Source organism: Sinohyriopsis cumingii, chromosome 17 (assembly GCF_028554795.1).
Source record: "Sinohyriopsis cumingii isolate HCF-2022 chromosome 17, ASM2855479v2, whole genome shotgun sequence".
NCBI lineage: Eukaryota > Metazoa > Mollusca > Bivalvia > Unionida > Unionidae > Sinohyriopsis > Sinohyriopsis cumingii.
The window spans coordinates 2,369,666-2,396,036 of record NC_142977.1 but is presented as its reverse complement, the minus strand read 5'-3'; the positions used below and the strand labels follow the sequence as shown (position 1 = coordinate 2,396,036).

The following is a 26,371-nucleotide window of genomic DNA, read 5'->3' as shown; positions in this document are numbered from 1 at the left end:
AGCCTCAGATGCAGATAATGGCCATTTTGAATTTCCCTCAAGCACTTGCTAGAATAAGCCTCAGATGCAGATAATGGCCATTTTGAATTTCCCTCAGGCACACGCTAGAATAAGCCTCGGATGCAGATAATGGCCATTTGAATTTCCCTCAAGCATATGCTAGAATAAGCCTCGGATGCAGATAATGGCCATTTTGAATTTCCCTCAAGCACTTGCTAGAATAAGCCTCGGATGCAGATAATGGCCATTTTGAATTTCCCTCAAGCACTTGCTAGAATAAGCCTCGGATGCAGATAATGGCCATTTTGAATTTCCCTCAAGCACTTGCTAGAATAAGCCTCGGATGCAGATAATGGCCATTTTGAATTTCCCTCAAGCACTTGCTAGAATAAGCCTCAGATGCAGATAATGGCCATTTTGAATTTCCCTCAAGCATATGCTAGAATAAGCCTCGGATGCAGATAATGGCCATTTTGAATTTCCCTCAAGCACTTGCTAGAATAAGCCTTGGATGCAGATAATGGCCATTTTGAATTTCCCTCAGGCACACGCTAGAATAAGCCTCGGATGCAGATAATGGCCATTTTGAATTTCCCTCAAGCACTTGCTAGAATAAGCCTCGGATGCAGATAATGGCCATTTTGAATTTCCCTCAAGCATATGCTAGAATAAGCCTCAGATGCAGATAATGGCCATTTTGAATTTCCCTCAAGCACATGCTAGAATAAGCCTCGGATGCAGATAATGGCCATTTTGAATTTCCCTCAAGCACTTGCTAGAATAAGCCTCGGATGCAGATAATGGCCATTTTGAATTTCCCTCAAGCACACGCTAGAATAAGCCTCGGATGCAGATAATGGCCATTTTGAATTTCCCTCAAGCACTTGCTAGAATAAGCCTCGGATGCAGATAATGGCCATTTTGAATTTCCCTCAAGCATATGCTAGAATAAGCCTCGGATGCAGATAATGGCCATTTTGAATTTCCCTCAAGCATATGCTAGAATAAGCCTCGGATGCAGATAATGGCCATTTTGAATTTCCCTCAAGCACTTGCTAGAATAAGCCTCAGATGCAGATAATGGCCATTTTGAATTTCCCTCAAGCATATGCTAGAATAAGCCTCGGATGCAGATAATGGCCATTTTGAATTTCCCTCAAGCATATGCTAGAATAAGCCTCGGATGCAGATAATGGCCATTTTGAATTTCCCTCAAGCACTTGCTAGAATAAGCCTCAGATGCGGATAATGGCCATTTTGAATTTCCCTCAAGCATATGCTAGAATAAGCCTCGGATGCAGATAATGGCCATTTGAATTTCCCTCGAGCACTTGCTAGAATAAGCCTCGGATGCAGATAATGGCCATTTTGAATTTCCCTCAAGCATATGCTAGAATAAGCCTCAGATGCAGATAATGGCCATTTTGAATTTCCCTCAAGCACTTGCTAGAATAAGCCTCGGATGCAGATAATGGCCATTTGAATTTCCCTCAAGCAGATGCTAGAATAAGCCTCGGATGCAGATAATGGCCATTTTGAATTTCCCTCAAGCACTTGCTAGAATAAGCCTCGGATGCAGATAATGGCCATTTTGAATTTCCCTCAAGCATATGCTAGAATAAGCCTCGGATGCAGATAATGGCCATTTTGAATTTCCCTCAAGCATATGCTAGAATAAGCCTCGGATGCAGATAATGGCCATTTTGAATTTCCCTCGAGCACCTGCTAGAAGACGCCTCGGATGCAGATAATGGCCATTTTGAACTTCCCTCAAGCATATGCTAGAATAAGCCTCGGATGCAGATAATGGCCATTTTGAATTTCCCTCGAGCACCTGCTAGAAGACGCCTCGGATGCAGATAATGGCCATTTTGAATTTCCCTCGAGCACATGCTAGAATAAGCCTTGGATGCAGATAATGGCCATTTTGAATTTCCCTCAAGCATATGCTAGAATAAGCCTCGGATGCAGATAATGGCCATTTGAATTTCCCTCGAGCACTTGGTAGAAGATGCCTCGGATGCAGATAATGGCCATTTTGAATTTCCCTCAAGCACTTGCTAGAAGATGCCTCGGATGCAGATAATGGCCATTTTGAATTTCCCTCGAGCACTTGCTAGAAGATGCCTCGGATGCAGATAATGGCCATTTTGAATTTCCCTCAAGCATATGCTAGAATAAGCCTCGGATGCAGATAATGGCCATTTTGAATTTCCCTCAAGCACTTGCTAAAAGACGCCTCAGATGCAGATAATGGCCATTTTGAATTTCCCTCAAGTACATGCTAGAATAAGCCTCGGATGCAGATAATGGCCATTTTGAATTTCCCTCGAGCACTTGCTAGAAGATGCCTCGGATGCAGATAATGGCCATTTTGAATTTCCCTCAAGTACATGCTAGAATAAGCCTCGGATGCAGATAATGGCCATTTTGAATTTCCCTCAAGCACTTGCTAGAAGATGCCTCGGATGCGGATAATGTCCATTTTGAATTTCCCTCAAGTACATGCTAGAATAAGCCTCGGATGCAGATAATGGCCATTTTGAATTTCCCTCAAGTACATGCTAGAATAAGCCTTGGATGCAGATAATGGCCATTTTGAATTTCCCTCAAGCACTTGCTAGAAGATGCCTCGGATGCGGATAATGGCCATTTTGAATTTCCCTCAAGTACATGCTAGAATAAGCCTCGGATGCAGATAATGGCCATTTTGAATTTCCCTCAAGCACTTGCTAGAAGATGCCTCGGATGCGGATAATGGCCATTTTGAATTTCCCGCAAGTACATGCTAGAATAAGCCTCGGATGCAGATAATGGCCATTTTGAATTTCCCTCAAGTACATGCTAGAATAAGCCTCGGATGCAGATAATGGCCATTTTGAATTTCCCTCAGGCACACGCTAGAATAAGCCTCGGATGCAGATAATGGCCATTTTGAATTTCCCTCAAGCACATGCTAGAATAAGCCTCGGATGCAGATAATGGCCATTTTGAACTTCCCTCAAGCACATGCTAGAAGATGCCTCGGATGCAGATAATGGCCATTTTGAATTTCCCTCAAGTACATGCTAGAATAAGCCTCAGATGCAAATAATGGCCATTTTGAACTTCCCTCAAGCACATGCTAGAAGATGCCTCGGATGCAGATAATGGCCATTTTGAATTTCCCTCAAGTACATGCTAGAATAAGCCTCGGATGCAGATAATGGCCATTTGAATTTCCCTCAAGCACATGCTAGAATAAGCCTCGGATGCAGATAATGGCCATTTTGAATTTCCCTCAGGCACACGCTAGAATAAGCCTCGGATGCAGATAATGGCCATTTTGAATTTCCCTCAGGCACATGCTAGAATAAGCCTCGGATGCAGATAATGGCCATTTTGAATTTCCCTCAAGCACTTGCTAGAATAAGCCTCGGATGCAGATAATGGCCATTTTGAATTTCCCTCAGGCACACGCTAGAATAAGCCTCGGATGCAGATAATGGCCATTTGAATTTCCCTCAAGCACATGCTAGAATAAGCCTCGGATGCAGATAATGGCCATTTGAATTTCCCTCAAGCACATGCTAGAATAAGCCTCGGATGCAGATAATGGCCATTTTGAATTTCCCTCAGGCACACGCTAGAATAAGCCTCGGATGCAGATAATGGCCATTTTGAATTTCCCTCAGGCACATGCTAGAATAAGCCTCGGATGCAGATAATGGTCATTTTGAATTTCCCTCAAGTACATGCTAGAATAAGCCTCGGATGCAGAGAATGGTCATTTTGAATTTCCCTCAAGCACTTGCTAGAATAAGCCTCGGATGCAGATAATGGCCATTTTGAATTTCCCTCAGGCACACGCTAGAATAAGCCTTGGATGCAGATAATGGCCATTTTGAATTTCCCTCAGGCACACGCTAGAATAAGCCTCGGATGCAGATAATGGCCATTTTGAATTTCCCTCAAGCACTTGCTAGAATAAGCCTCGGATGCAGATAATGGCCATTTTGAACTTCCCTCAAGCACATGCTAGAATAAGCCTCGGATGCAGATAATGGCCATTTTGAATTTACCTCAGGCACATGCTAGAATAAGCCTCGGATGCAGATAATGGCCATTTTGAACTTCCCTCAAGCACATGCTAGAATAAGCCTCGGATGCAGATAATGGCCATTTTGAATTTCCCTCAAGCACTTGCTAGAATAAGCCTCGGATGCAGATAATGGCCATTTTGAACTTCCCTCAAGCACATGCTAGAATAAGCCTCGGATGCAGATAATGGCCATTTTGAATTTCCCTCAAGCACATACTAGAATAAGCCTTGGATGCAGATAATGGCCATTTTGAATTTCCCTCAGGCACATGCTAGAATAAGCCTCGGATGCAGATAATGGCCATTTTGAACTTCCCTCAAGCACATGCTAGAATAAGCCTCGGATGCAGATAATGGCTATTTTGAACTTACCTCAAGCATATGCTAAAATAAGCCTCAGATGCAGATAATGGCCATTTTGAATTTCCCTCAGGCACATGCTAGAATAAGCCTCGGATGCAGATAATGGCCATTTTGAATTTCCCTCAGGCACACGCTAGAATAAGCCTCGGATGCAGATAATGGCCATTTTGAATTTCCCTCAAGCACATGCTAGAATAAGCCTCGGATGCAGATAATGGCCATTTTGAACTTACCTCAAGCATATGCTAAAATAAGCCTCGGATGCAGATAATGGCCATTTTGAACTTACCTCAAGCATATGCTAAAATAAGCCTCAGATGCAGATAATGGCCATTTTGAACTTACCTCAAGCATATGCTAAAATAAGCCTCAGATGCAGATAATGGCCATTTTGAACTTACCTCAAGCATATGCTAAAATAAGCCTCGGATGCAGATAATGGCCATTTTGAATTTCCCTCAGGCACATGCTAGAATAAGCCTCGGATGCAGATAATGGCCATTTTGAACTTACCTCAAGCATATGCTAAAATAAGCCTCAGATGCAGATAATGGCCATTTTGAACTTCCCTCAAGCACACGCTAGAATAAGCCTCGGATGCAGATAATGGCCATTTTGAACTTACCTCAAGCATATGCTAAAATAAGCCTCAGATGCAGATAATGGCCATTTTGAATTTCTCTCAAGCACTTGGTCTGTATTATATCATGAAGACCTCATTGACATCACAATGACTAGATGACATCACAATGACTAGATGACATCACAGTGACTAGATGACATGTCCGTATTAACAGGAGTGTAATCATCAGTTTGGGGCTATTCAGATTGAATGATTTCTTCATATTTTGCATTACAAAGTTGCATGAATAACTAAAAATTCTAAGTGCAGGTATCTAATTGATTATTGAAACAGCAAGTGTTATTTTTGCCATCTATCATTTGATACAAGTATGTTCTTGCATTATCATGTTTTCTCTTGCCAGCTTCTGTATCCACTCACACTGTATCCGCTCATTGTATCCACTCACACTGTATCCACTTGCACTGTATCCACTCACACTGTATCCACTCACATGACTAAAAGTCACTGCCATGTTTTAATTTTTGCAAACTTCATCATCGAAATTACTAAATGGGTATGGTAAAAAGGGGTTCTGAAAAGGTGGAACTAATTGGCACCTTGTCACCAGTTTTAAATCTATTGGATAAATTAAGTTAACATTGTAGGCATTTCTAAAACATTTTGGTTGTTCGAGAACAAATTCCAAAGTCCACTGCTTGTGATTCATGTGTCCATTGATATCAAACTGTTTGTCTGTATCCTTGTTTTAGTTTTTGTCTTTTTCTATGAGCCAGTCTTCATCAGTTCGAGATATCAGAAACTGGCTCTTTTTCCCATTTCACAAAATTGTATAAAATACAAAATTAGTAGACATATAAGTTAATTAGAACTTAATTTATTTGATTTATGTTTTGCATGTTATGCATTGTAAAAATGGCATTGATGTCAGCAGTGGTAGCAATAACAACCCTAAGATTCTGTGTCACTGTGTTGTATTAAAGTCATTGCAAGTCAATAACAACTCTAAGATTCTGTTAAAGTGTAGTATTAAAGTTTTGTTACAAGTCAATAGCAACTCTAAGATTTCGTTACAGTGTTGTATTAAAGTCTTTACAAGTCAATAGCAACCTTAAGATTCAGTGTTATAGTGTTTTATTAAAGTCTTTACAAGTCAGTAACAACTCTAAGATTCAGTTAGTGTTGTATTAAAGTCTTTACAAGTCAGTAACAACTCTAAGATTCAGTTAGTGTTGTATTAAAGTCTTTACAAGTCAATAGCAACCTTAAGATTCAGTGTTATAGTGTTTTATTAAAGTCTTTACAAGTCAGTAACAACTCTAAGATTCAGTTAGTGTTGTATTAAAGTCTTTACAAGTCAGTAACAACTCTAAGATTAAGTTAGTGTTGTATTAAAGTCTTTACAAGTCAGTAACAACTCTAAGATTCAGTTAGTGTTGTATTAAAGTCTTTACAAGTCAGTAACAACTCTAAGATTCTGTTAGTGTTGTATTAAAAAGTTTTTACAAGTCAATAACAACTCTAAGATTCTGTTACAGTGTTGTATTAAAAAGTTTTTACAAGTCAATAGCAACCTTAAGATTCAGTGTTATAGTGTTGTATTAAAGTCTTTACAAGTCAATAACAACTCTAAGATTCTGTTAGTGTTGTATTAAAGTCTTTACAAGTCAATAACAACTCTAAGATTCTGTTACAGTGTTGTATTAAAAAGTTTTTACAAGTCAGTAACAACTCTAAGATTCAGTTAGTGTTGTATTAAAGTCTTTACAAGTCAGTAACAACTCTAAGATTCAGTTAGTGTTGTATTAAAGTCTTTACAAGTCAGTAACAACTCTAAGATTCAGTTAGTGTTGTATTAAAGTCTTTACAAGTCAGTAACAACTCTAAGATTCAGTTAGTGTTGTATTAAAGTCTTTACAAGTCAGTAACAACTCTAAGATTCAGTTAGTGTTGTATTAAAGTCTTTACAAGTCAGTAACAACTCTAAGATTCAGTTAGTGTTGTATTAAAGTCTTTACAAGTCAGTAACAACTCTAAGATTCAGTTAGTGTTGTATTAAAGTCTTTACAAGTCAATAACAACTCTAAGATTCTGTTACAGTGTTGTATTAAAGTTTTTACAAGTCAATAACAACTCTAAGATTCTGTTAGTGTTGTATTAAAAAGTTTTTACAAGTCAATAACAACTCTTAGATTCTGTTACAGTGTTGTATTAAAGTTGTTACAAGTCAATAACAACCCTAAGATTCCGTGTTACAGTGTTGTATTAAAGTCTTTACTAGTCAATAACAACCCTAAGATTCTGTTACAGTGTTGTATTAAAGTCTTTACAAGTCCATAACAACCCTAAGATTCTGTGTTACATATTGTGAGGATACATCATTGCAAGGGTTGAAGGTAAGACAGCATGTTGTACAGAACCCCTGTTGTCCTTGCCTGCAATTTTTATACTTGTATAGGTCAAGACTATAATGTGTATATCCAGACCTATTCTTGTATAGGTCCAGACTATTCTTGTGTATATCCAGACCTATTCTTGTATAGGTCCAGACTATACTTGTGTAGATCCAGACCTATTCTTGTATAGGTCCAGACTTGTGCTCTTGTAGGTCCAGACCTATTCTTGTATAGGTCCAGAGTTGTACTTGTGTAGGTCCATACCTATTCTTGTATAGGTCCAGACTATACTTGTGTAGATCCAGACCTATTCTTGTATAGGTCCAGACTTGTGCTCTTGTAGGTCCAGACCTATTCTTGTATAGGTCCAGAGTTGTACTTGTGTATATCCATACCTATTCTTGTATAGGTCCAGACTATACTTGTGTAGATCCAGACCTATTCTTGTATAGGTCCAGACTTGTACTCTTGTAGGTCCAGACCTATTCTTGTATATGTCCAGACTATACTTGTGTAGATCCAGACCTATTCTTGTATAGGTCCAGGCTATACTTGTGTAGATCCAGACCTATTCTTGTAAAGGTCCAGACTTGTACTCTTGTAGGTCCAGACCTATTCTTGTATAGGTCCTGATTTGTACTTGTGTAGGTCCAGACCTATTCTTGTATAGGTCCAGACTATGCTTGTGTAGATCCAGACCTATTCTTATATAGGTCCAGACTATACTTGTGTGGATCCAGACCTATTCTTGTATAGGTCCAGACATGTACTTGTGTAGGTCCAGACATGTTCTTGTATAGGTCCAGACATGTATTTGTGTAGGTCCAGACATGTACTTGTGTAGGTCCATACCTATTCTTGTATAGGTCCAGACATGTACTTGTGTAACTCATTCGGCCCGAGAGTTTTTTGTCGTTTTTGCCTGAAATGCAGGAAAGACATTGGTGGGGGGGTGCTATTTCTGAATACATCATAATACATTGGCTTTCAACAGATTTTCCACGAGACTTACGCCTAGTTGTATTAGAAACAACATCATTAACCATTGGTTATTTTGCTTACGCATGAGCAGAAGGGTAAAAGTTGGATTATTATTTTTCTTTTCCTAATGAACCCATCATTTTCGTATGGAGACCTCTCTTTATTCCAAATGCCCACCTTATCCTAGTTATTGCAAAGGTTCACCTGTCTGTGTGCAGTTCAGACTGGTCTACCTTAGACCTGAGACCAAAAGGTCTAAAATCCAGACATAAAGTCACATTCTGACCACGAGCAAATTTTGGGGTGAAAAAAAGGGGCAAAAAAATGAGGTTTTTCCCTCTGTATTTTGTAGTGCAACTAGAACTTCCAGATTATTTGGTATCATTTTAGAGCTATATCTGTCTGCTTTTTTTAATACCACCCACGTTGGTGTATCTTAAATGACCTTGATGCTGCTAGGAAATAGGGTACAGCCTCAGCATGCCTACAGGTGGGATTGGGTCCGAACCAGGTAGGTCCAGACTTGTACTTGTGTAGATCCAGACTTATACAGTTATATAATTTCAGAGTGTAACAATGCTATCAGTTCAAGCATCTTATATATCACCCCTTATTCCATAAATATAAACTTGTTAAATCATTTTTAAGGTGTTCAGCAGTAAAATGACATATAATTCCAGAGTGTAACCATGCCATCAGTTCCATGTTGAAGCAGCAGACATTTTTAGAGAAAATTTTGCAGCAGTTGGACAAAGAACCAGAGGTGGTAAGTCTGAATAGAAGCTTTGGCAATTTTAACATTTTTCTAAGTAAGACACCTGATTATAATACCATTCCTGATTTAATATGCATGTTTATGGATTATTATAGTGGGTGAATTTTATTTTATAACCCTACCCCTAAATCTGCTACTAACCTACTTGCCAACCTTTGAGACCATGCTGGGGGATTTCTGGAGCTCAAAAATTGTTTTGAGTGGAGGGGGGAGGGGTCAGTACATGCAACCCAAAATTCATTATCATACAGTTGTTGACATGATATCTGCTAATATAGTAATAAAGAAAATGATGCACATTTCAAATTAAAATGAAAGAAAGTACAATATATGTTTATATTTTTCTTTGAACTTTAAAGGATTTAAATACTTTCAAGCAGACAATAGTTGGTAAATTTAGGGACTGGTCCATTTTTCAAGGTGGGGGAGTGGTGTGGAAATGTTTTTAAAAAAAACCTGGTTTCCATTATAAAATCCAATGGACAGTAGAATAGTCTTAACTTGATGTGGTCTTTGCTGATATTGTCAGTAGCTGAATGGAAGGGAGCCAGGCTTGAATGTGATTCGTTGTCATCAGAGTTCACCATTGGATGATACTGTTTTTGAGAAAATTTTATCAGAATACATAGTGAAAGTTTTGCATCTACATTGTTGTTGTTGTTGAGTTTAATTATAGTGGTGTGCACACAATTGTGCATTTGCCACTTTTTTCTGACTGCACTGCAGCCTGCTAGTTGTTCCTGGGGAAGGGAATGGTGCCACCTCCCCCAGGCTTTTATGGATTTAAGGAACACTGATAGTTTACCCTCAATCTGTGGGTCCATAAAGGTCCCTTACAGTTGAATGGTTGGCTGTCATTAGTGGGAAGGGGAGCTTGGAAATGGTCCTGCTTGCTTTACATCACTGGTTTCTTGTTGCATTTGCCTGGTGGTGTTTCTTGTGATTTTTTTTTCTTCTTCAAAATGTTCTAAAAAGGGGGTGGGATGTTTTATGCTGTTTATAGAGGTTCTTAGTAGAAATCATGTATGAAGAGAGATTTTCAAGGTTATTATGGTATTACTAGTCGAGGTGTTTAGGGTGTGCTTCCTATGTTATGTTTTTTATAAGTTTTTAGATATTGCCTCTTTAAGTTATTTATTTATAAATGTTTTTAGAGATTGAATGTTATTTATACTTTATTTAGCAAGAGACCGGAGTCCTAGCCGATTACACGGTTCGTTAAGGACATCTAGGACATCCAATTTTGTGGTTTCCTTAGTTTTTGATAGGTTCTTCGTAAGTGAATTATTTATTAATACTTTTATAAAATTGAATGATATGTTATGGGTTTTTATGTGGTGGCTTCTAAATTTATTTAGCTAGTTACTGGGTCTTTTGGTTTTGTGGGGATAGTAATTATATTTTGTTCCTAAGTCCTGCCGAGTCTATGAATTTATTTATATTTTTATATGCTGATTTTTTATTTTTATTAGAGTCCATAAGTAACTCTGGGTATGTGTGTGGTGATCCAATCACTTTTTGGTTTTTGATAAATATTTTCCAAGCGGGTTGATATTTTGGGCATATATTGAATACGTGGTGTAGATCTTCGGTGGTGTGGCAGTTAAAGCAGTTAATGGTTGCTGGTTTGGGTCCTATAAGCCTTCCAAAACTGCTTTCTAGTTTAGTTTTTCCAGTTATTATCCTATTTATGGTTTTCTGTTCTAAATAGGTACCCTTAGGTAGCTGTATGTTCCTTTCTACGGTTTTTTGGGTTTCATGGTGCTTTTTACCTTTTGTGGAGGAGTTCCAAAAATCTTGCCATGTTTGGTCTATATATGTATGTGCGAAGCTTAGTGCTTCTGTAGAGCTATAGTTAAGCTTGATAAAGTTTTGATCTCCTAGTTTGGTTTGTGTAACTTTGTCTGCTGTTTCGTTGTCAGAGATTCCAATGTGCGATGGTATCCACATGAGCTCGACTAATTGATGTGCTGTGGTGATATCGGCAATTAATTGGAATGCTCTGTCGAGGGATTGTTCCTAGAGTGTGTATTGCGATTTTGGATCAATTTAATAACGCTTAGGGAATTGCTTATAATGACTGCTTTCAGTATTTGGTTGTCTTTGATCCATTGTGGTGATTCAAGTATAGCCCAGAATTCAGTGGTGTAAATGGAGCAATAGTCAGGTAAGCTGGATCCCGTTGTATATTGGATTCAGTGATGACTATTGCTGCTGCTGTTCTTGGTGAGTTGTTTGTTTTTGATCCATCGGTATGTATTTTAACATAGTCCATGTATTTCTGGTTGATTTCGTTTACCAGTACAGGTTTTAGTATGTTTTCTTGTCCTTCTTTATTGCCTAATTTGGTAGCTTCATTGTTAATCCTTGGTGGTTTTTGTAACCATGATGATTTGTTCTGGTCTGTATTGTTTGTTACCTGTTTTTTTAGTAGAGGTATCTTTTCTCTTAGTTCAAGGATTACTTTGCCACTTGGTGTGGTGGGTATGATTTTGGGTTTGAAGACAACTTTACACTTATTTATAGCTATTTTGGTGGGATGTTTGTCTGGGTGGGTATCTAATCGAATGGGGTATCAGAGGAGCAGTTCTTGCCTACGTAATTTTAAGGGTAGTTCTCCTGTTAGTGTTTGTAGTTCTTCTAATGATGGTGAGGGGAGTATTCCTGTGTATAATAGTAAGGCTTTCCTCTGGATAGTGTCAAGTTTTTGTAGTACAGGTTGCTTAGCCAAGTTACATGCTTGGCAACCGTAATCCAGTTTTGATCTAATTAGGGTTTTATAGATCGTGAGGAGGGTTTCCTGGCTGGATCCCCAGTCAGTCCCTGTGATGTTCCTGAGTAAATTAAGATCTTTGTTACAATTCTGGGTGAGTTGTTCAGTGTGCTATTTCCATGTGAGGTGGATGTCAGAGAACATTCCTAGGAATTTTACTACTGTTACATATTTGATTAATTGATTTTGTATATAGAAGTTTGAATAGACTAGATTGTTATTTCGTTTGGGGGTGAATATGATTGCCACAGTTTTTTCATGAGATATTTTGAAACTCCATTTGTCCACCCATCTCCCTATGTTGTCTATGCTCTGCTGGATTTCTTTAACTACTGTGTTATTGGCAGGATTTCCATTCCTCCATATGCCACATCATCTGCAAATTGTGACAAGTTTATTTTTGTGGAGGCTGCATTGAGGTCAAGGTTGTTTACCATTAGGTTAAATAGTAGGGGACTTATTACACTGCCATGCAGTGTTCCATTTTCAAGTGAAAATTCTTCCGAATGGGTGTTGCCTATTCTTGTGGTAATTTTCCGGCCTGTGAGGAAATCGCCAATCCAGTTGAACATGCGTCCAGTTATTCCAAATTAGTTTAATTTGGCCATTAGTCCATTGGTCCATACTAGATCAAACGCTTTTTCTAGGTCTAGAAAAAATGCTATAAGGTTGCGATTGGTTTTTCTGTGTGCATTAAAAGCGAGTTTGATGTCTGTTTCCAATCTGAGAAGTTGGTCAGTGGTGGACCATTTGTTCCGAAAGCCACATTGATTTATGGAGAGTAGGTTATTGGTTTCTAGGTGGTGTTTTAACCTATTTGCGATTATTGTCTCCATTATTTTGCAAATATTGTTTGTAAGGGAGATGGGTCAGTACGAATTTTTGTTGTTGGGATCTTTACCTTGCTTGGGGATTGGTATTACTATGGCCCGTTTCCATTTGGTGGGTAGTTGGCCTTTATCCCATATCCTATTAAAGAGCTTGATTATGGCTATTGTTATATTGATAGGTAGTTTTTTGTAGATAATGCAACCTAACTGATCCTTACCAGGGGATGTTTCATTTTTGGATCATAGGGCTATCTCCCATTCATGTACTGTGATGTCACTATTTAGGTGAGATTCTTTTGTTCCTTGGTCTTGAAACATTTGAGGTTGGATTTCCTCCATTAGTTTTTTGTGTTCTTGAAAGTTTCTGGTGTGATTACTGTTTCTACTCATGTTCGAAAAATGCTTCGCTTAGGAGGTCTGCCTTATCTTTATTTGGTATGGCATTTTTAATTTTTGGACTGAGGTAATTGCTTTCCCTTTTATGGCTTTTATCTTGTCCCATATTTGTTTTGAGTTTGATTTTAGACTCAGTTTAGAGCAAAAGGTTTGCCATAGATTGATTTTAGCAGTTTTTCTTTATCTTTATAATGCTGGAAGTAGATAGAAATTTTGGTGCAGTTATATTTATTTAAGGCCCTTTTTTTGTCTTCATGTGCTATAGTGCACGTGTAGTCCACCATGGTACAGGGTTTTTATTTTGGATATTAGTTGTCTTTGGGATGCATCGGTTAGCTGCCTCTATAATTGTGTCTGTTATGTTATCATAATACATGTCACTACTTGGGCTTTCTAAGTTATCTGGATTTACTCTAGCTAGTAATAATTGGAATTGGTCCCAGTCTGCTTGTTGGTACCTCCATTTAGGTGGGGTTTCATTTGGAATGTGTTGAGTTTTTGTTTGAATATTGATTGTGATGGGAAAATGGTTACTTCCTAATGTATCTTCTTGATCCACCCACCAATTTGTGATTTGAGCCAATTTTGGGGTAGTGATGGTTAGGTCTATGGCTGAAAGAGTGCCATCCTCAGGGTTTAATCTCGTGTTCGACCCGTCGTTTAAGATGACCAGATTGTTCTCAGTTATCCATTTTTCAGCCATTTTCCCTCTTTGATCTTTCTTTTTACCTCCCCATAATTCACTGTGTGCGTTGAAGTCGCCACAGATAATAAGATTGTTGTTGTTGTTATTAGTGATTGCCTTTAGTCAGATTGATGCTAGGTGGTGTTACTTGTATTGATGATGGGTGGTGTTGTATTGATGCTGGATGGTGTTACTTGTATTGATGCTGAGTGGTGTTATTTGTATTAATGCTAGGTGGTGTGACTTGTATTGATGCTGAGTGGTGTTACTTGTATTAATGATGGGTGGTGTGATTTGTATTGATGCTCGGTGGTGTTACTTGTATTGATGCTAGGTGGTTTTATTTGTATTGATGCTAGGTGGTGTAACTTGTATTGATGCTGAGTGGTGTTACTTGTATTAATGCTGGATGGTGTGACTTGTATTGATGCTGAATGGTGTTACTTGTATTGGTGCTAGGTGGTTTTACTTGTATTGATGCTGAATGGTGTTACTTGTATTGATGCTAGGTGGTGTAACTTGTATTGATGCTGAGTGGTGTTACTTGTATTAATGCTGGATTGTGTGACTTGTATTAATGCTGGATGGTGTGACTTGTATTGATGCTGAGTGGTGTTACTTGTATTGATGCTAGGTGGTGTAACTTGTATTGATGCTGAGTGGTGTTACTGTGGCAGCAGATGTCATACACTTCTGAAATCATGATATGTTGTTTACAGTATGCTTTGCTTCATAAAGTCAGATGCCATCAACCAATTCTAAATTTAATTTTGCAGCACTTCACTCATTTCACCTGTGGCTCATCCTTTCCTACATCACAGCTGCATTTCAAGATTTTGCCTTCAAAAATGAATCACACTTTGATACTATTCCAACTATTAGCAATTAATCATGTTTCGTATTTTATATGTAAACTCCAACTTTAAAGAAGCATGTTGCTGATCATAAACTTGTCAGTAATCTTTAATACAGATGATTTAAAGATAGCGATGGGTAAAAAGTTTTGTTCATTATTTGTCTCTTTGATTTGCCTCTCTTCAAACAAACCAGGTTTTTCCACTTTGTGGGTTTTACCTATGCAAATTAGACTAATGGGCTGTCCCAAAGCAGTACTCAGATATCTTAACACAAAATCACCCTGACTATTATCAGTCAGTTAAGTAACCTCTGAAATAGTGCTTACCAATCTTTGACTGCATTATCTTTAAATGTATAATCTCCCACAACACAGTCAGCTGTATAAGCACTCTCAAAATAGTTTACATGAGGATTTAGCAGGACTTTTTAATGCTTATACAGGCTGTGGGTAACAGGCATATACTTTTATAATCAGAAAAGGTCTCCACCTTTATGTCTCTTTTTTCCCCAGCCCCCATTCATCCCTGCTTAGATTGCTGAAAACATACACTTTTTGAGAGGATGGGGATTAAAAATTTGTGATTTTGTGTGATATTTCTTGTAATGGCAGGTAAAGACACAAAGTATTTGATATTAATTTAGCTTATTAGAATCCACCATGGTGTTACCGAACAGAAAATACACCCATCATGATGTTACTTAACATAAAAATACACCCATCATGATGTTACTTAACATAAAAATACACCCATTATGATGTTACTTTACATAAAAATACACCCATCATGATGTTAATTTACATAAAAATACACCCATCATGATGTTAATTTACATAAAAATACACCCATCATGATGTGACTTAACATAAAAACACACCCATCATGATGTTACTTAACATAAAAACACATCCATCATGATGTTACCTAACATAAAAACACACCCACTATGACGTTAATTTACATAAAAACACACCCATCATGATGTTACTTAACATAAAAATACACCCATCATGATGTTAATTTACATAAAAACACACCCATCATGATGTTACTTAACATAAAAACACATCCATCATGATGTTACCTAACATAAAATACACCCACTATGATGTTAATTTGCATAAAAACACACCCATCATGATGTTACTTAACATAAAAATACACTCATCATGATGTTAATTTACATAAAAATACACCCATTATGATGTTAATTTACATAAAAACACACCCACTATGATGTTAATTTACATAAAAACACACTCACTGTGATGTTGCATAACATAAAAACACTCCCATCATGATATGATTTAACATAAAAATACAGACATTATGATATGACTTTATACAAAAATACACCCATTATGATGTGACATAACAAAAATACACCCATTATGATGTGACTTAACAAAAATACACCCATTATGATGTGACTTAACAAAAATACACCCATTATGATGTGACTTTACATAAAAATACAACCATGGTAATGTTACTTTACATAAAAATACACCCATGGTAATGTTATTTTACATAAAAATACACCAATTATGATGTGACTTTACATAAAAATACACCCATCCTGATGTTACTTAAGATAAAAATACACCCATCCTGATGTGACTTGACATAAAACTACACCCATTATGATGTGGCTTAACAAAAATACACCCATCCTGATATGACTTTATACAAAATGTACTCATTAGTTCAAAGCCAAGATTGTATTGCACATAATTGTTAGAGGGCTGTGTTTTTAACACGGTATATAAATTTACACATGTATCAAGTCTTGTTTTGACAGGTTGAATCCAGAATGAACCAGTTGTTAAAAGTTCTGACCTGTCCAGGTAACCTGACCATTCACATGTCAGCAGACACTGCTAGACTCGAAGAAGAGCACCCCCTCCCTCACAAAGTCTGGACAGATTTTATCCACAAAACACACCAATTCACTCCTGACAGGTGATGATTTCTTTCAAAATTTGAAATACAGTATACAATGTTTCAGTCCAAATAATCTAGGTTTTATTCAGTTCAGTTATATGTTTTCATTTGATAAATTTTGCAATTGCTTATTGTAGATCATGGAAAATTATTGAATAATTTCATGTGATAAATATTGAAAATGCTTATTGTAGATCATGGAAAATTATTGAATAATTTCATGTGATAAATCTTGCAAATGCTTATTGTAGATCATGGAAAATTATTGAATAATTTCATGTGATAAATCTTGCAATTGCTTATTGTAGATCATGGAAAATTAGTGAATAATTTCATGTGATAAATATTGAAAATGCTTATTGTAGATCATGGAAAATTATTGACTAATTTTAGTCTTTATATTCGTTAGAGTTTTCTTTGGGGCCCCGAGTGGCCAAGTGGTCTAAAGCGCTCTTCGTTACGGATCACTGCCATCTCACCTCTGTCTGCGGTGGTTCGAGTCTAAGATTCAGCCAATGTGGGCATGTGAGAAAGCTTGCCAGTAGCTTCTCGTGGGTCGGTGGTTCTTTCCGGGGTTTTCCGGGTTCTTCCTCCACCATTAATACTGGCCGCCATGTATAGCCTATCGTGTGCTGAAAATTGGCGTTAAACCCCACAACAATAACAACAAGAGTTTTCTTTTATCTTTGGGAGTGGGGTATGCTGGATTCATCATGAAACTTGGTATGCTTTCGTATGATGTCCACAGAGTTTGTCCTATACAAATGGAGTCTTTTATATCATGGCTACGCAGTGTATGCTGTAATGAATGGAATCTTTGAGATCATGGCTAGGCAGTGTGTCCAGTAAGAAATGATATATTTTATATCATGGGTAGACACTGTGTCCTGTAATAAATGGAGTCTTTTGTATGATGGTAAGACATTGTTTCCTGTAATAATGGAGTCTTTTGTATTATGGATATACAGTGTGACCTGTAAAAATGGAGTCTTTTGTATCATGGCTAGACAGAGTGTCCTGTAAAAAGGTGGAGTCTTTTGTAACATGGATAGACAGTGTTTCCTGTACAAAAGTGGGGCCCTTTGTATCATGGCTAGAAAGTGTGTCCTGTAATAAATGTAGTCTTATGTAGACAGTGTCCTATAAAAATGGAGTATTTTGTATAATGGCTAGACAGTGTCCTATAAAAATGGAGTATTTTGTATAATGGATAGACAGTATCCTATAAAAATGGAGTATTTTGTGTAATGGCTAGACAGTGTCATATAAAAATGGAGTATTTTATATAATGGCTAGACAGTGTCCTATAAAAATGGAGTATGTTGTATTATGGCTAGACAGTGTCCTATAAAAATAGAGTATTTTGTATAATGGATAGACAGTATCCTATAAAAATGGAGTATTTTGTGTAATGGCTAGACAGTGTCCTATAAAAATGGAGTATTTTATATAATGGCTAGACAGTGTCCTATAAAAATGGAGTATGTTGTATTATGGCTAGACAGTGTCCTATAAAAATGGAGTATTTTGTATAATGGATAGACAGTATCCTATAAAAATGGAGTATTTTGTGTAATGGCTAGACAGTGTCCTATAAAAATGGAGTATTTTATATAATGGCTAGACAGTGTCCTATAAAAATGGAGTATGTTGTATTATGGCCAGACAGTGTGCTATAAAAATGGAGTATTTTGTGTAATGGCTAGACAGTGTCCTATAAAAATGGAGCATTTTATATAATGGCTAGACAGTGTCCTATAAAAATGGAATATGTTGTATAATGGATAGACAGTGTCCTATAAAAATGGAGTATTTTGTATAATGGCTAGACAGTGTCTTATAAAAATGGAGTATTTTGTATAATGGCTAGACAGTGTCTTATAAAAATGGAGTATTTTGTATAATGGCTAGACATTGTGTCCTGTAAACAATGGTGTCAGCCTGATCAGCATTGTATCATCTATCAACTGTTTGTACTTTCAATAACCACTCCAAAACCTCTGACTGAATTTCACAGGCAACATTGTAGTATCAAGGTTTCTCAAAGTTGCAAAAGAGTTGTTCTGGTCCTCCTCAAATGAGGCCAGTATCACTAAAATTAGAACAAAAAATTTCAAAAATTTCTTTCTAAAAATATTTTATCAGCATAATAGAAAACATCCTGGTTTGAAAGCCTTTCAAATTCTTTTAAATTTCACAGATCTGCCATTAAATGCAGCCACAGTTATGAAAATAGGAACAGTTTAATGACTTTTTTAAAAAAATCCTCTCAACAGATACATACTTGCAAGGTTTCTAGACAGAGATGGGGGTGTGGTTTGCTTTCATATTATATATTTTGGGATCAAGATATGGGTCATTGAGCACAGCCCAAGTGAACAAAAGGTTATTGTGAACAAAATTTTTGAAGTTAATTAGATGTGATAGCCATTTTATCTTGCAGAAGTTCTAAATTTAATGGAAAAATGGTGATATTACTTTTTTTTATACTATTTTATTCAAATACATAAATAAAAATGCTTTGGTCTTTATAATGATATGATTGTTGCAGGAGATGAGCTGTTATAGAGTGCTAAATTTTGGTTCTGCTGGACATGGACCAAGAGTGCTTGAGGATGATCTTTTGTCCATTGTCCATACATCCATCCCTTGAGGATGATCTTTTGTCCATTGTCCATACATCCATCCCTTGAGGATGATCTTTTGTCCATACATCCATCCCATAGCAGAAATTTGTTATTGCTGCCTATAAACAATTTGCTTTTCACAAGTTTGGTTTTTACTTCAGATGTACCATGAAGAAAACGTCAGATTTTGTTTTATCCTTGGAGTCAAGTCCTGAAAAGCAGATAATTGTTGGGGTTGGGTCAGTGGAGTCTTCGTACCTTGTCCAAGCTGTCCCCAGTATTGATTCTTACTCACACCCAGATTATCCTGCCATCATGGTCTTCATCCAGTACCTTACCCAGCTAGAGGGGCCAATGTGGCGGCAGATTAGGGGCTTGGGACTCTCCTACCATTACAGGTAGGGCAGTGACTATTACTGTAGAAAATGCTAGTAAGTTATTTACAATGAAAAGTTTAAAAACTTGTCCCAGGAATGATATTTTCCAAATTGTTTATCAATTGAGATAGGTAAGATGGGTTGGGCCAGTGGGCACATGTAACTAGTACATAATCAGAAATAATATCAGTAACCTCAGATGTGCTGTTTTACTTTTATATTTTCCGTCTTTCCTCTCTCTGACTCTTTTTCTTTCTTTGTACATCTCTCTCCAATTATAATCAATAACAAGAAAATCATTTGCTATTTCACTGCTGTATGTCTGTTTTCTGTCTCATTGTCTCTGATTCGTTGTATCTTTCTTTCTTTGTACATCTAATTTTCTCCCTTTTTCTGTCATTCTATCCATGTATATTATTTCTCAGTATGCAGACAGCTAAGACATGATATCACTCTCACCAAGAATAAAAAATTAGATTTATTGGAACAAGTTTTCCAGGTTAAAGCCAATATTTAAAAAGATATATACTGTCTGTATTATCTAGCAGGTAATATCTAACTACATAGACCCTGATCTGCTGTCATTTAATGCACTTGCAGATCCAGGTCTATGCAGTTTGTTAGGACTAATCAGTAGAACAATGTAGACCCTGATCTGCTGTCATGTAAGGCACTGGCACATCTGGGTCTTTGCAGTTTGTTAGGACTAATCAGTAAAACAATGTAGACCCTGATCTGCTGTCATGTAAGGCACTGGCACATTTGGGTCTTTGCAGTTTGCTAGGACTAATCAGTAGAGCAATGTAGACCCTGATCTGCTGTCACTCGATGCACTGGCACATCTGGGTCTTTGCAGTTTGCTAGAACTAATCAGTAAAACAATGTAGACCCTGATCTGCTGTCACTCGATGCACTGGCACATCTGGGTCTTTGCAGTTTGTTAGGACTAATCAGTAGAACAAAAAACTTAGACCCTCATCTGCCAGAGCATTAGGTAATGGCAAATCAGGGTCTATGTTGCTTTCAGTCAAGCATATGTTATAAATCAAATATTAGTATATGTAGTTGATTGGTTCAAGGTAACACAAAAATACTATTTTATGCCAGAGAAAAGTTTACAATTGACTGACAAACCTTTTATGTTCTTGGGTATAAAATTCAGTGTGTGAAGAAAATGACCGAGATGAACTTCATTGGAAAAAAAATCAATAAATAAATTTCTTGATACCACACTCAGTACAATGGGGAAAACAGTTGTTCCTAAAAACACTGTGATATGTAAGTCAAGACCAAATACAGATATTTTGAAGCAAATTTCAGTTAGATATATTTGGATTAATAAAAATGGCAAAGTAGTAAGAATTACAATTACATTAAATTACACCATGAGGGGACCTGAATATGATGTGTTTAGCTTCATTTACTGTATTTGCTGGCCTATATGTTGATGCAGAATATAAATCAAAAAGGCAGATTTGGTAAATATTCCATCCTTCATTCATTTAAGTCAATGCTGAGTATAAGATGCCATATCAATACTTGGGATTTTGTCTTTTTCACTTGATTCCACAAAGAATCACAAATTTTATCGTATCTATAACTAAGTATCCTTTCAGGTCAGGATCATTAAATGTAATCAAAAGTACATCATTTGTTTCACATGAAGAATTTTAAATGTATTATGTACTTTTAGCTACATATAATGATCCTGACCTGAAAATTTACTTTGTTACAGATAGGATAAAATTCAGGATGCTAGGTAGAATTAAACTATAGTAACTTCCGGTTTCATACATATTAAAGGTATCACTGTATGCTATTTCAGATTATCAACAATAGGGAAATTGCATCAATAATGCTAAAATGCTTTTTCCAGGTTTTTTTTTTATTAAGAGAAAGGCATATTTATTCCATCACATTTTCTTCTTACACTTCGTGATCAAAATAAAATATGGCCCGATATGAGAGAGAGAGATTTCAGCTCATCATATTTTTGTATTCCTTACTGCCACTTTTTAGCTGAACCTTTTGTCCAAGAGCGAAGACATTAATATATTAAATAGTAAATGAAAATACATAACTTGAAAATACATACCATGAAAATACATGCCATACTCCTTCTAGAGTTTAAATATTCACAATATTAATATCCATATTGACTCCATTTTTGTTAAATCCCAAGAATTAGCATTTCACGTGCAGTCTACTTTTGTTTGCAAGTGCAATGATCTCTCCATTCCCAACAAATAAGATTATTTTTTTAAGTCCATGTACTCTTCCTGTACTTAGGTAGCAATTGTTTTTGATCTTTGCTTATGCTAGATGTTACTTTAAATTGCTGACAGTTCTATTGGCAAGTTCAAAAGATGTTACTGGTTGAGAAATTTACAAGAGTAATCACCTGGCATTTCCTTTCATTATACTGTACCATATTTATAATACCCTGTGGGTAGCCTCATTTTCCTATTGGTAGTCATACTAATGTGATTTGTTCTGCCAAATCTCGACCTTAAAATGGTGTTAGATTGGAAAACCTGACTATTGTTGTAGAATATTTAATTAGCATGTAAATAATACTACAAAGCCATGTGATTCATGGATAATGGAAGTGGTAACTAGAAGGAATTGCTTACCAAGTGGTATTAATTGATGATGTAATATAGTACTGCACTTGTGTGCATGAGTAAGATCACAGTCATCTGGTACGTGAACAATACAATCATCAAGACATCTCTTTCTTTCTCTGGGCATAATTTTTATTTGATTGTGAGGTGCAAGAAGAAAAAATGTGATGGAATATCTGTCTTTGTCATGGTTATTCATCTTTTAACTTGTCAATTCTAACACATGTAATCAGATTTAAACAATGTATATTACTAATGCATGCTGCTTTAGCACAGTTACATCTGATGTACGTTAATTTTTAATACTGATGATCATGTAATTGTATAAAGTCCTTCTTAATGTGGGGTCCTATATTTTTTCTTACGTGATCTCTTCTGCAGAATGAAGTATTTTTTACACATTATTTTTCGTACAATTTTTTTACATACAAAAAATTATGTGATGTATGATAATGTGATTCAGATGACATGATCCATATATAAGTCGATTTGGATGAGGCTAATATTTACTGGTCCAAAGGTATCATCTTGTAGGCCAGCAAATACGGTACAAAATCATTGAAATTGTCTTAGATTGTAAAAGGTACTGGTACCAAAGCCATCTTGGAGCTATATCATGGAATACAATATGGACCAAAAATTAAATTTGAAAATAAATTTTTTCAAAGAACACCCATAAAAAATGACATATATTCAAAGGAAGTATTGTTAAATTTGAATTAATTTAATAGCATGATTGAAATATACATGGTGATATAATGTTTGTTTACAAAAAATGGTTTTATTTGGAGACCATGTTATGTAAATGATCAAATAAATGAAAGAGGTATATTTCATTTACTTATCTAGAAGTCTGTGAGAAATATAATTTCAACCTTAATTAAACAATTGTATACTCTTAGGCAAGTTGTTTTCTGCATAAACTTGCAAATGAAATCTACAACAGTATATAATCCTTATGTCCTTGTTTTGTATCTCATTACAACAAACAAGTAAACATGTGTGTCTATGTATATTAATTAAATCAATAGAGAATTCCTAATTAACAGTAACAAATATTTAATTGAACTTAATATTAATAAAAATTGTTGAGCAAAGTTAATATGATCCCATTCATTTAACAGTGGATATCAGTATGGTTTCAGTATAGACTTGTCAGCTCAAAATTAAATGTGAGTTGGGCATTGTATAGGTAGAAATGATTACAACAATCACTGGTTGTAATATTTATTAACATACAAGAAACATAGGGGATAAACCTAAAACAGAACAGCAAATACTTAATATACAATACTACAAATGAGACAAATACAATACACAACCCACATGCAGGTATTTCAGTATATTAGCTCAGTAACATATAAAAAATATCTTACCAGACATGAAGACTTGAATTGTACAAATGTTACAGTTCTCTCGAATCATGAATATAGGCAGGAGTAGAACACATGTTCATCTGAAATTGAGAGGAGAAAATGCCAAGGGTTTTTGTTAATTGGCATGGGATCGACATTAGCGCCCTCTTCATTCATGTGCGTCAGCACTATGATCAATCACTCACTCATTCATGACAAACACGCACCTGGGTCACATACTCCTCCCATGTGTAAATGTCTCCTGACATTTAGCAAATTTGTGCCTGTGGTATAAATATTACTGGAACAAATAAACAATCAGTAAATATACATCATGTCTTATGAAAAAATAAAAACAATAATCAATGCATGATAGGTGTTCACAATTAAGATTTAGATTTAAAAGAAAACTTATAAAAAATAGTCCTCTGAAAGTTCATCTTCTCTTTCGTTTTAAAATGAACACCATGAAGAATGGTTTTCCATTACCACATATTCCCTCTTTTTTTTCTTCATAATTAGTGATGAAATTAAACCACCTTTATTAGCAAGACTCTTCGCTGACTGTTTAAGAACTTAATAAATTTAGAACACAGAAAAAGTTATAGCATGAAGTAGGATGCTTGGCATTATTGTGTGTGATATTTCAGTGTAAGTTTATAAGGACTTTTATTAAATGCTCATTTTTGTCTCTGTTAACTTTACATTGTCAGAATCCTCCAGTATTTTATGATACTTAACACCTTCATATTGCACACACTTGCATGACACCTGTGCCTAAAGATAGTATAGTGTATTAGGAACTACATTGTAAACAAACCATGTACCATCGTGTAGTAGACGCTGTCGGTTTTGGTTGATTAAATTTGTTTATGAATAAACTGTTTAGTCTGTTTATTTCTATTGTATGCCCATGTTGGTAATCATGTCTCAGAGCTTGTTGAGTCCATTAACTTACTCTGCAGCCTTATGTTTATAATTACATAAAAGTAAAGAATGGTTGTCATGCAAGATACATGCAGCAGGACAAGAATGGGAATGCGAGACATTACCACTTGATACATACATAAAGAACAGTTTTCATGCATGATATACATACAGCAGGACAAGAATGGGAATGTGAGACATTACCACTTGATACATACATAAAGAACAGTTTTCATGCATGATATACATACAGCAGGACAAGAATGGGAATGGGAGACATTACCACTTGATACATAAAGAACAGTTTTCATGCATGATATACATACAGCAGGACAGGAATGGGAATGTGAGACATTGCCAACTTGATACATACATAAAGAACAGTTTTCATGCATGATATACATACAGCAGGACAGGAATGGGAATGTGAGACATTACCACTTGATACATACATAAAGAACAGTTTTCATCCATGATATACATACAGCAGGACAGGAATGGGAATGTGAGACATTGCAACTTGATACATACATAAAGAACAGTTTTCATGCATGATATACATACAGTAGGACAGGAATAGGAATGTGAGACATTGCAACTTGATACATACATAAAGAACAGTTTTCATGCATGATATACATGCAGTAGGACAGGAATGGGAATGTGAGACATTACCACTTGATACATACATAAGGAACAGTTTTCATGCAAGATATATACAGCAGGACAGGAATGGGAATGGGAGACATTGCAACTTGATAAGGCAGGCAGATAGTGTTCTATAGTTTTATATGATATTTGTTACTTTTTTGTTTTCAATTTTAGTATATTTGTGCAACCAGAGAGTGGACTGCTATATTTCCTTCTGGCAAAGTCAACACATATTGTGAATGCCTTCAAGGAGGCCAGAGATATTGTTGTAAGTATACATTGCACTGATTTATTAATGAGATGTTGTTGTAAGTATACATTGCACTAATTTATTCATGAGATATTGTTGTAAGTGTACATTGCTCTAATTTATTTGTGAGATATTGTTGTAAGTATACATTACTCTAATTTATTCGTAAGATATTGTTGTAAGTGTACATTACTCTAATTTATTCGTGAGATATTGTTGTAAGTGTACATTACTCTAATTTATTCGTGAGATATTGTTGTAAGTATACATTACTCTAATTTATTCGTGACATATTGTTGTAAGTATACATCACTCTAATTTATTCATGAGATGTTGTTGTAAGTATACATTACTCTAATTTATTCATGAGATGTAAGTATACATTACTCTAATTTATTAATGAGATGGGGCCCCGAGTGGCCGAGTGGTCTAAAGCGTTCACTGTTACGGATCACTGCCAATCTCACCTCTGTCTGCGTGAGTTCGAGTCTCAGGCTCGGCTAGTGTTGGTACGTGAGAAAGCCTGTCAGTAGCTTCTCGTGGGTCAGTGGTTCTTCCCGGGGTTTTCCAGGGTTCTTCCTCCACCAATTATACTGACCGCCATGTATAGCCTATCTTGTGCTGAAAAATGGCGTTAAATCATACAACAGTAACAATAACAATAACAATTAATGAGATATTGTTGTAAGTATACATTACTCTAATTTATTCATGAGATACTGTTGTAAGTATACATTACTCTAATTTGTTTGTGAGATATTGTTGTAAGTATACATTACTCTAATTTATTCATGAGATATTGTTGTAAGTATACATTACTCTAATTTATTTGTGAGATATTGTTGTAAGTATACATTACTCTAATTTATTCGTGAGATATTGTTGTAAGTATACAT

At 36.1% G+C, this 26,371-nt stretch overlaps 1 protein-coding gene across 1 annotated transcript in view; it reads left to right on the top strand.

Annotated features, from left to right (window-relative positions):
- Positions 1-26,371, top strand: part of LOC149777652 (uncharacterized protein C05D11.1-like) — a 123,342-nt gene that overhangs the window by 89,719 nt on the left and 7,252 nt on the right. The window contains exons 17-20 of the mRNA XM_089938712.1: positions 9,085-9,170; positions 16,522-16,682; positions 19,453-19,689; positions 25,400-25,493. Coding sequence (XP_089794838.1) covers positions 9,085-9,170; positions 16,522-16,682; positions 19,453-19,689; positions 25,400-25,493 — 578 coding nt within the window. The remainder of the gene's footprint in view (positions 1-9,084; positions 9,171-16,521; positions 16,683-19,452; positions 19,690-25,399; positions 25,494-26,371) is intronic.